The 12211-nt window shown below is 45.9% G+C and overlaps 1 protein-coding gene across 1 annotated transcript; it reads left to right on the plus strand.

Moving 5' to 3' along the window:
• The first annotated feature begins 562 nt into the window (after window positions 1-562).
• LOC128445568 (terminal nucleotidyltransferase 5C) lies at window positions 563-6131 on the plus strand. Its single transcript, XM_053428323.1, has 4 exons — window positions 563-568; window positions 776-1090; window positions 1457-1784; window positions 4185-6131. The coding sequence occupies exons 1-4, from the start codon at window positions 563-565 to the stop codon at window positions 4772-4774; spliced, it is 1239 nt and encodes a 412-aa protein (XP_053284298.1). The 3' UTR covers window positions 4775-6131.
• Window positions 6132-12211: the final 6080 nt, after the last annotated feature.

A 12211-nucleotide genomic window follows, 5' to 3' on the forward strand; every position in this document is an offset into this window, starting at 1 on the left:
ATCCGGAGTGCTGCGATAGTAGCCAGGAGGATTACACATGTGAGAGTCAAACAGAGAAAAATAATTGGCTGGTGTTAAATTTCCCTCTATTTCGTTTTGTCTTGCAATTTAAAAACGGGTAAAAAAAGGTTGCTCTCCCTCACAATGAATGTGTGCGCCACTCATTGTTCCTAATACACACACATCATGTGCTGCACAAACAGACACGAAAACAGATGTGTGTCTTTAATTAGTGACGTTAGTGTGATTAATGCAGTCTGCTGGTGATGACTCATTCAGCCTAACCCTTCCTCCTCCGGTGAAAACAATCAATAATCAAACATTCAGTCTGGTTTTACATGTCATTATAATAATGATGATAATAGTAATTATATCCTCTTACACAATAATTATTTATAAATGCATTTTCATTGTTTGTAATGATATAGTGCTGGTGTGGACCCTGATCCAGATATTGTATCTGACTGAAATGGAGTGTGTGATTAGTATAAAGAAAAAAAACTATAAAGAACTTGGTCGAATAAAAATCAATTAAAAGCTATAATGAATGTCAAATTGTATGATGTCGGTGAGCATTGCAGAAAAATGCCTGCAAAGCAAATCTACATGCCAAACTGTGACTTCCAGACAGCAGACTGGCAGGGAGCGTGAGCAAGCGCTACGTGTGTGTTTGTGTGTGTGGATCTGTGTGCGTTTGTGGGACAGCAAGAGAGTTAAACACATAACACATTTGGTTGGTAGAGTTGTAATAAACGTTCATTCTCTCTCCCTCCAGGGCAGCAGCATGTCTGAAACCAAAACCAGCCAGCGGTTCCACAGCCTGAATGCCGAGCAGGTTGAAGTTCTCCATCAGGTCCTGTCCGAGGTGGTCCCCATCCATGGACGTGGGAACTTCCCCACGCTGGAGCTGCGTCCTCGAGACATCATCATAGCCGTAAGGACCAGGCTGCAGAAGCAGGGGATCACTGTGAGAGACGTGCGCCTGAACGGCTCCACGGCCAGCCACGTCCTCGTCCGAGACAACGGGACAAGCTACAAAGACCTGGACATCATCTTTGGAGTGGAGCTGCCCAGTCAGGAGGAGTTCCAGGTACGATTATTGCAGTGCTTAGTTGTAAGAAGGAAGCAGGTAAGTGTAATAAGAGGAAATCATTAGGGTTCATTCTGCTGTAATATCTGTTGAAATGGCAGTAAATGTCTACTCTCTCTGGGGTGTTGCAGTATTGATTTTGGTTATGCTACAGTAATAATGATGTTCTTGTAATCGTAAAGATAATCAAATTGCAGAATATTTTACATTAAGGCTGATTCAATAGTAGTGATTTTGTTTCTTTAACTTCATTATACAGAAACCGCAAGAGTATCACACTATTCAGTTTAATAATACAAGCAAAACTGCACAAAAATTGCGCTCATTAGTTGTGGGTGTCATGTTGATGACCTCTTCTTTTCCCAGGTTATTAAAGAGTCCGTGCTGGGCTGCTTGCTGGACTGCCTGCCTGCCGGCGTCAACAGGGAGCGGATAAGCAGCTCGACGATGAAGGAGGCCTACGTCCAAAAAATGGTGAAGGTCTTCAATGACAATGACCGCTGGAGCCTCATCTCCCTCTCAAACAACAGCGGCAAAAACCTGGAGCTCAAATTCGTTAGCGTGTTGCGGAGGCAGTTTGAGTTCAGTGTTGACTCCTTCCAGATCATTCTGGATCGCCTCCTGGAGTCCTACATGCAGCAGGAGTCACGGCAGAGAAATAATAGAGTTGAGCTGAAGGAGCAGGAGAGGCAAAGTAAAGCCTCTCATTCTCCACTCAAAGAGGTCACTCCTCCAGAAACAGAGAGGCCTGCTGGTGGAGAGTCCTCCAGCAAAGAGGGGGATCAGGTTAGCCAGACTCAGCAGAAAGATGAGATGCATGAGAAGGAGTCGCAGACAGACCTCTTACAACAGACTCAAAATTCCAATCAGACAACACAGTCTAAAGTGGAAGAGGACGAAAAAGACAAGAAACCTGCAGAGCTGAAGGAAATGTCACAACACAGGGAGACAGACATCTCTGACCAGACATCCTCAAACCCTTTGTCGGAGACCTCTGAGAAAACTGAAACACCAGCTCAGACTGAACCTACAGACGAGCCAGAGCTCTTGGACAAGACCAAACGCTCAACACAGGTAGAAGAGTCGGAGCAAACCCAGACCTGTGACAGCCCACAACCAGCACAATCAAACCACAAGGAACTCCCAGTCCAGAAAGAACCGTCCGACCACACAAACTCCCCTGAGGAACAGATAGATCTCACAGAGCAGATCGGACAGTCCGAGTTGCCAAAAGCCTCAAACAATAGGCAGGCAGAAGTAGAGGAATCACACACAACAGAGCGCACTGATCAATCAGACTTCTTTGAGAGTTTCAGTGAGGATCAGAGGAACAATGAGAAAGATAACGCAGAACATGTGTCTGCTCCAGTAACTGACACATCTCCAGATGCTAAGGAAGAGACACAGTCAGCAGATGAAGGAATCGTTGAAACTGAGACAGGCGAGCAGATACAACTAGAAAGGAAAAATGGATCAGAAACTTACGAAGAGACAGAAGAGGTTTCAGCACCAGAAGCCAAAAACATAGAAGACACACAGGGAATTGATTGTTCCTGTTCCTTCTCTTCAGAATCTCTAACATTTCACAACACACAGGATACAACAGAGATTCAAAGCACAGATAACTCAGAAAAATCCCCCAACGTACTTGATGCCGATAACCCTACAGATACTCCTGTATTTCCCAGCCTTAGTTCTGACATAAAGACCTCCTCCTCTCCTCCGTCCTGTAAGCCCTCAGAGAGACTCTCTCACATGGTGGTGCTCAAACACTCCTCCCCCAAACCCCCTCGCAGGATGTGCAGGAAGGTTACCCACAGTCCTTACCCCACTCATGTGTCTGAAAGCGAACCTATCACAGTGTTTTGTCTAGATCTCATCCCCTGCGCCAGCCCTGAACTTGAGGTAGCCTTAAACCCAGAGTCGACAGCTCCAAGTTCAGATGCTCCAACTACCACATCAACCGGTATCTCTGTGAAAACAAACCCTGAGCCTGAATCCATCCCTTCCACTAACCTACCCTCAAACCTAGAGCCTACCTTAGCTCCAGATGCAGCCCCTGATATCACAGCAACTGCTGTGGAACTCACGTCTTTACCCCAAGAGCTGCCATCCTTGCCTCAGCCGGTCGCAGAGGGTTCATATGAGACATGTATTCAGAGCTTAGAGGAGACACCATCTACACATGAGGCGTTTGATGAGCAAAGCCAGTCCTCGCCTGGAGAAACTGTCTCAACTCCCAGCCAATCAGAGCCTCTGGACTCAGAGGACGGATCAGTTTCACACACCGATGCATCAACCTCAGGTTCCCAGGAACCTGCACATACCTCAGAAGTTGAGCTCAGTAATGAAGATGAAAACAGAGAGACCCAAAAGTCGGATCCGAATCAGCCCAACAATAACCCACAAGAGATCGCACTCACCCCCGTTTCCTGTCTCACCCCTCCAGTACTCAGCCTCTCCCCTCCCTGCTTCACCGCCTTGCCCCTCAGCCTCAGCTCTACCCCATGTCTTAGCCCTCCCCCTCCGTTGCCCAGCGTCGTCAGCCTCACCACTAGCTCTAGCTCCACGCCCCTGAGTTTCAGCCCTACCTCATCCTGCCTCAGCTCGCCTCCGTACCTCACTCCCCCTATGCTCAGCCTTAGCCCTCCCCCACTCTGTCTCACCCCACCTTCCCCCTGCCTCAGTCCTCCCCTCCTCTGCCTCACCCCACCGGTGGAGTCGGAGGATCTCGTACCTCAGGTATCTCCAGACACAGAGCCTTTGATATTGAACACTGACAGCGAGGAGCAGATTAAAGAATCATCCCCTCAGCCACAGGTTAGTCTACTGCAGTTAGAGGATAAAAAGGAGGATGATTATATCTCGCCGTTGCCTGGGGTTGCAGAGCCTGTCTCTTTTCCGATCACCATCGCGAGCTCAACCTCGCCTGTGCTGCCTCACTCTCAGTCTGGAAGCCCAGGGGAATCTAGCCCTCCAAAAGCTGAAGAGGCCTCCAGCTTGGTGCCTCAGATCAGAGAGGCCCCTGAGCTAACCGCAGACATGCCTGAACAGAGCAATGCTCTTTGGGTGTCTGGCTTGGTCCCTGCTGTAGAGGTCCTGGCAGAGAGCATGTACGGTGACTTCAAAGCAGCAATGGACCACCTGCACTACCGCCTAATCGCCACCAGGAACCCAGAGGAGATTCGGGGTGGTGGCTTATTAAAATACAGCAACCTGTTGGTCAGGGACTACCGACCGGCCAGCGAGACTCAGATAAAGACACTGGAGCGCTACATGTGCTCACGCTTCTTCATTGATTTCCCTGATGTGCAGGAGCAGCAGAGAAAGATCCTATCCTACTTGAAGAATCACTTCATTGGCGAGGAGAGGAGCAAGTACCAGTACCTGATGACGCTGCGTCGCGTGGTGGATGACAGCACGGTGTGTCTGATGGGACACGAGAGGCGTCAGACACTGAATATGATCACAGTGCTGGCGCTGAAGGTTCTAGGAGAGCAGAACATAATTCCCAACACAGACCATGTGACATGCTTCTACCAGCCTGCCCCGTACCTTGCAGAGCACAGTGCCCCCTATCTAGCAGAACCCAGCTACTGCAGCTATTACATACCCCAAGGGGGATCAACTCTGCTTTACCAACCTTACCCCTTACACCTGCACACACAAACTGGACTAGTGTAAAGCACACACACACACACACAAACACACACACACACACTCAAACACACATAACACAAGGGGAAAGGTGCTTGCCATGACGAAAAAACTGGAGAATGGAAATATTATCCAGGGATAAACTGTTTGGTCTATAATAGACCTATGCGGGCAGGATTGAGTGGGTTTTACAGTAAACTCCCAGAGTTCTCTGTGAGGTTCAAACATAATTATATGTAATTATCTGGGCTTTGTGGGAAAATAATAATTCTTCCGATATTGTTAGAATTCCAGAAAATGCTGTATGCACTGCATGAGTCATCGCCCTTTGGTCTCCCTGGGAAACCAACTGTGCTGTTGACATTCACACACATGCACGGACACACAAACACACACAAACATACACACACATGCGCAAACACACTTCCAGGTTCTTGAATTGTCGTACACTTTTTTCATGTTCTTACTGTGTTGTTCTTAATGGCTTTGTTCAGAATGTGGACCTTGCCTGTGGTTGATATTGTGCATGGATAAATTAGGACTGTTCTCTCACTGCCAAATACTGTGTGACTACTATGCTTCTTAACCAGTTTAATGTAACGTCGTTATTCTTTTACTGACAGGGGTGTTTTCTGAAAAGATACTGAAGGACAAGTCTGCGGTGTGTACAGTACTTTTATCAAAATGCACACATGCATGCATAACAAAAACACACAGATATACATGCATACATGCATACATACGTACATACAGTATACTGTATGCACACAAAGTTAGACAATGCATGAATAGCTGAATATATAATTCACATCCTGAAGTCAAAGCAAAGGCTTTTAATATAAAACAAATCTATCTATTTTTGCAAAGATAATACTCAGTGGTAAACAGACTGGTTTGTTCCTACAGAAAAATGCCAACAACAATGCCTTTGCAATAGACTGTACTGCGCATCGATTACAGTATATTGTGTGCAAATACACTGAATTGTTTTCAGGTAAATTGTGTTGAGATGTAGTGCTTGATTTCTTTCCTCGTGGAGTCTTTTCTGTAATCACGTGAAGTATTGTACCATCTAGAGATGATTTTTTTAATGCTAATGTTTACTTAAGTGGAGGTAGTCAGGTTACAACCATCTTTGGGTCACCTCTAAACATGGCAGACGCACGTCTGTCCAAACTTAAAGGAATTCCATTTAAACTCCTCGCAGCCTGATTCAGCATACTCAATTTAACTCAGTTCAGAATCAACAAGTTCAAATCCGCATCAAACCTGTTTGAATCTAAGTTGAGATCCGTGCAACAGCCAACTATGACCAAAGATGGTTCGGTAGGGAAATCAAGTGCCTAAATGTGAGACATGATTGGCATGTCTTTATCTCACTGCACTGGGGGTGTTACTGGGGTGGGCTCTGGGTTGGGTCGGGTGTGTGTTCAGTTGTTGACCCCTGTTATTGCTGCCTGTTTTGATGTCTTCTTTAATGTAGTCCTTTGTTGTAGTTTGTTCATGTACATTTTGATAAAATAAAGGTGGAAACTCAACAAACCTTCAGATGTGAGAGAAAGTGAATTATTTAAAAAATGTACTTTTGTTAACTTTTTGCCCCAGTCTCACTCCCCCCTCCCTCCCTACCTCTTTTCCCCGAAATGATATGCTGTACCGCTTACGTATCCAGCCCGTGATTTCCCAGCGCAATGATCCACTTAAGTGTGACCGTCAAATCACGACGGTGCCCCGGAGAGCGCCCCAAAGCTGTGAAATTCTGTCTGTGTGAGGCCTCTTATCACAAATCACCATCCTTCAGATGTGTTTGGACCCGAATGACGCACGGTCTACGCAACACGGGAGGCTCAACAATGTGTAAATGTGAGGAGAATATGGCTGGTGATGTGTGAGACGGCGAGGGGAGACATCAGAGGAGGGGTCGGAGAATATGTGCGTGTCTTTTAGTGAGTGTGTTTCAGATGGGAGGTGGTATCAGGTGGTCCCCCTCTCCACCTACTAATTGAAGAGACCCACAGTATATTCAAATAATGGGGCTGCCTTCCAGCTCCCTCACTGCCTCCCTCTTTTCCTCCCTTCTCACACCAATGATAGGTCATTGCCACATTGGGAGATGGGGGCATCTCTTTCTACAGGGGCTGCTCGTGTGATGGCAAGTAGTGGAATTGCCACACACTATCTATTTACACACACTATAGCCTCGCACTTATGTGCACGAGGTGGCAAAGCATGTGAAAGCGCATGTGATCTAATAGAGTCTGTATCAGTGTCTCACAGACCTCTCAGCCACTCGTGTCCACTTGGGGTTTCCATAGAGACGGAGACAGGCAGCACCGTGGGTGCAGGGAGCATGACGGGGGACAGGGAAGACCCACACACCAAATGAGGGGGAGAGAGAGAGATGAAAACAGAGAAAAAAAAAAGAAAAAGAGGTGGGTTGAAATGAAACCGAGAAAGATAGTGTACAGAGAGCGAGTCCGGTTAGGGGTGTTGTGTCCGTGTGTGATTGTGTGTGTGTGTATGTTAGGAGGGGCTTATAGATAAAATGAGGCGAGGAGTGGGAGCAGGGGAGTTGATGGGGAGAGCGTGGGAGGTTGTCAGGCCCCCAGTCACAAGGGAGTCACTGTGAGGTGGCTGCAGTGACGGCAGCATTGATGTCAGAGCAGGGGCACACACACACACACATATACACACGCACACACACACACACACACACACACACACACACACACACACACACACACACACACACACACACACCTAAGCACACACACACACAGACGTACAAGTGTGCACATACACACAGCTGCATACATTAATTTTCCTAATGGCTCGCCCACCCGTCCACCCTCGACAAACAAACTCACTTAGACCAAAAGAAGACATCACCCACACATCTGTCTCTTCATCTCTCACACATTCGATCTGACTTGTCTCCTCCTTGAATCATCTTCACACAGGTTGTAAAGGTTTAACAGTCCAACCTTTTTATTTCTACATGTGTGCAGGTGTTAAAATAGGAATAGCCTGTGGGCACACGCAGCCTCTGGAGTATAAATGGAGACAAAAGCATCAAGTTGGTGTTTGTATTGGAGCTTAAGAGATAAACATGTTGCTCCAGTGTGAATCAAGATCATTATGGCTGCCAGACAGTTTATTTGAAACCCTTCATCATGTCGTGCAACTTAATTCCTCTGTAACTTTCTGTCGATTTCCTGCCCCCTTTTAAAGTGTCATGTGAGAGCGTTATATATGGATACCATTAACCATTAAATAAAACTGGGATTACAAAACACTTGCTGTCGTACAGTTAATGTAGAAACTGTGGCATTAGTGAGGATTTTATGCTCCTTCTCCAACAGAATTTCTGCTTCTGTGACTGATGAACCCCGGGTAATGAAATGGGTGCGTAGTATTCACCATTCATAATTTTTTCATTCACTACAATATCCCTCACCCCTCCCCTCCCCTTAACCCATACCACCCACGTCCTCTACCTTTTCTCCTCTCTCCCTCCCTCCTTCCCTCCCTCCCTAGCCACTGTGTTTCTCCCACCCAACTGCTTCCTTGACTGCTATGACTCAGTCCTCACCCAATCGAGGGTACAAGAGGATAAAAACCTTGATGAAAAACAGCCAAGAAAACCATTTCACTCACAGAAATGGAGCAATTGCCAAAGAAATTTGCTGCTGCATCTTTGGTTCCTTGATGCAGCCTACAACACACACACACACACACACACACACACACACACACACACACACACACACACACACACACACACAGACACACACACACACACACACACATATTCACAAACGCCTCCAACCCTTCCTCAACCATCACACACACCTCCACCTCATTTAAATCGATACACTCTCACTTTATCAGCTAATTCATCCTTTAAAGCAACAATCGGGAGGGAGGGAGGAGTGTTTCAAAAATAGTTTTTCATTTCTCAAGATAGAAGTCTGTGTCGTCACGACTCTGTGACATGGATGAATGATTTCTTAAAGGCGAACATGCTCGCAACGCATGGAGCCTGAATCAGACAACCTTGAGGAAGTGAACCTGTCATTCACACGGCTTTGTTATTCCTCATACAGCTTCCACTCATCCATGCTATATCCAGGCTCAAATTGTACCGTAATTGCTTTAACTCCTCTTGCATCAATCCAAATAGTGCACCGAGTGTAGTTTGAGATGATTATGTCTCCTGAATGGTGTCTGTACTATCTGTCTCTTTGGTATTGAATCCATTCAGCAGCCTGTGGGTCGCAGAGACCTTACTTTGTTAATTATGCAAAATAAATATGCAGCATAATGGATCATAATGGTGGTCATGTGACACAGACATAAGCTTACATAAGAGGCGATCAATCAGGCGGACAGAAAGGTAGATTTACAGCGGAGCGAGGGGTACACTTTTGTGAGCGAGGCAGTACAGCTGTACATGCGGCTGGCTGGTGTAGACATTTAACAATTATTTAACATCACAAAGCACACAGTGTTCCTAGTATGTATTTTCTGCATCATGTGGCCCTGAAATTCTGTGACAGAGGATTAACTCCAGATTAATTTAGCACCTATGGCAAAATGAAGTGGTAGGACAAAGTTAGAAAGACACACACCTGTGGAAGTACCTAGGGCGTAATTTACCTGGTAATTGGGATTAGAACCTTCCCAAATAATCAACTCCCCCAACCCCCAAAATGTTCAAACCGTCACACCACATGAAAAATATTAGTAAAGACGATAAATGTTGGTTTTCTTGATACAGTTTAGTTCGCCTCACCAACAAAGAATAACTTATTTCACCCCACTTCTATAGTTGCTTCTTTGGCTATAGCTAGTTTAGCAAGGTAGGTATTATCTGGCAAATATTAATATTTATTTTTAAAGCATATCAAGAGATTATTCAGATATTATCCTTCGTATGGTCCCATAATTACACTACATGTCAGGGCACAAACCATGAAAGTCAAGGGAACGTTCAACAAAAATGTGATGAGGAGTCGATCAGGTTAAAGGTTTAAAACCATTTCTAACACTTTGAATGTTTCCAGTGGCTTCAGTATCTCTCAAAATGGAAGGAGTTTGAAACCACCAGTCTCGGTCCGAGACGTGACCGAGAACTTAATGTTCTCTTATGCTCATCACCTGGGTAACACCATCCCTGCAGTGCAGCTTGGGGTTGGCTGCATCATGGTATGAGGAGTTTTCTGAGAAGCAGGGACAGGGAGACTGGACAGAGGTGAGGAAGGATGAATGAAGGCAAATACAGTGAGGTCCTTGCAGAAATCCTCCTCCCAACTGCCTTCACCTTGAGATCAGGACGGCTGTTCACCTTTTAGCATCACTATATCCTCAAGTATACAACCAGAAAGATACTGGAGTGTCTGTTGGACAAGTCTCTGACTGACTCAGAATGGTCCAGCCAGAGACTGGAATTATCTCTGTTTAAAGATGATTCCCAGGTGTTCAAAGCCTCTAGAGACTTTGACCAAGAATATTTAAAAGTGTTAATGCAGCCAAAGAGGCTTCTTTTTAAATCATTTTAAATATAAAGATTTCAGTTCTTCTTCTCATCTTGTCTCTGTGGATTTTTGACAATTATTGGGAGCAGATTAATTTCCCAAAATTGTATCTATTTTGAATAACATGTACAGCACAATAAAATGTGAATGTTAGGGGGTCTCTGAGTGCACTGTATGTTTTCCAGTGCACGGCCTGTAACATATCATTTGTTTTATTTTTAAAGTGCTATTTTTACTTCCCTAAAAGATCTGAGTGTCTCTGTCTTTTTTTTTCTGTATGACAGACAGAAATGATGGACTGACATCATCAGCAAGGTCAGGGATGAAAGTCTGATTTGTGTGTTTGAGTGTGCGTATGTTCATGTTTGTATTGGTGGTGGTGTGTGTGTGTTGGGGGGAGGGGAGGGGGGGAGGTACAGCGGCTGTTTGTGTGTGCTGCTGTTTATGCCTGTGATCCGTAGCACTGCTGCTGTTTGCACCGAAGCGTGTATTAGCATGGGACTGGGAGAGAGGAGAGGAGGGGAGTGTCTCTCTCTGTCTGTGTATGTTTGTGTGTGTGTGTGTGTGTGCGTGAGTGTACGTGCTTGTGTGTGTGCATGTGTGTGTGCGTGTGGCTACACTGATTGACGTCACGGACGCCCACTCATTTCCATGTTGTCTGCGTGTGGAGAGAATAGATCCCCATCTGCATCCAGCTTCAACCCCCCCCCCCCCCCCCCCCCCCCCCCCCCCCTCGGTACTCTCTCTTCTTCTCCCTCTCCTCACCCTGCCGCTTCCCATTCACTCGCATCTTGTACATCCCGGCCCCAAAGAGTGAGTGCAGTGGGCCTGGCAGATAAACAAGACAGCTGAACGCAAACAATTTAAGACAGCCAGACAGCAACATCCTTTCGGAGCAGCACGCCGGAGAACCGTGCCACCAAACATCTGTTCATCTCAGGCATCGCTGAGGTCCAGTCTGGAGGGATGACATTTGACTCATGCCTTTTTCACACTTAATGTGACTGTGTACCTGTTGGCAACTCGAGTGCGTGTTTGTGTGTGTGTGAGCATGTGTAAACACAACAATTGCTCATCCACATTCACACGCCAGTATCCCTGGTGACGACAGGACATCATTTAAAATCACTTCCTCGTGAAAGGTCATCTTCTTCCTTTACACAGAGAATTCTCTCCCTCTCTTCGTACTAATACACACACCAGCGCACATGCGAAGGTGTGGGGGGTTGCATTTACGCACAACAAACAACCTCACACACACACACAAACACATTTTCACTCGCCCCCTCCTGTGTGTGAGACCTTGACCAGAATGATGTGGACAGTGGACGTGGATGGGTGAGTGCGGGGGAGGAGACAGGGGCCTGGTAATGCGTGGGATGACAGAATGGGATATGTGCATGTTTAAACAGGGAAAATGGGCTATTTTAGTCAACATATCATAACCTATCAGAGAGACGAGGGTGAACACTTGTGCACGGCTGGGTCACAACTCCCTTGGGATTAATGCAGCTAGACAGTGAAAGGAGACAGGAGAGGAAGGTGCAGGAAGACCGGCAGATGGTCGGACAGACAGTTAAGCTCGCAGACAAACATTCAGTACAGGCAGAGCAGGGAGAGAGAGAGAGCAAACACACACACACACATACACAAACACACACACACACACACACACACACACACACACACACACACACTCACATATTACAGTAATACTATAGAGTGATTAGCTCTTAGACATTTCAACTATACGTCTACATCTTAGTACGAATACAGTCAGGAGATAATAATAACAATAATAACAACACTAATAATAATAATTAACTTTATATGGCATGTTTCAAAACATAGCAACAAGATGCTTTACAAGTTAAAAATTTGATTTTGCATTAAATCAATGGGAAACTATTTACATTTTTTTTCGATT

This window comes from Pleuronectes platessa, chromosome 8, assembly GCF_947347685.1.
Source record: "Pleuronectes platessa chromosome 8, fPlePla1.1, whole genome shotgun sequence".
Lineage (NCBI taxonomy): Eukaryota > Metazoa > Chordata > Actinopteri > Pleuronectiformes > Pleuronectidae > Pleuronectes > Pleuronectes platessa.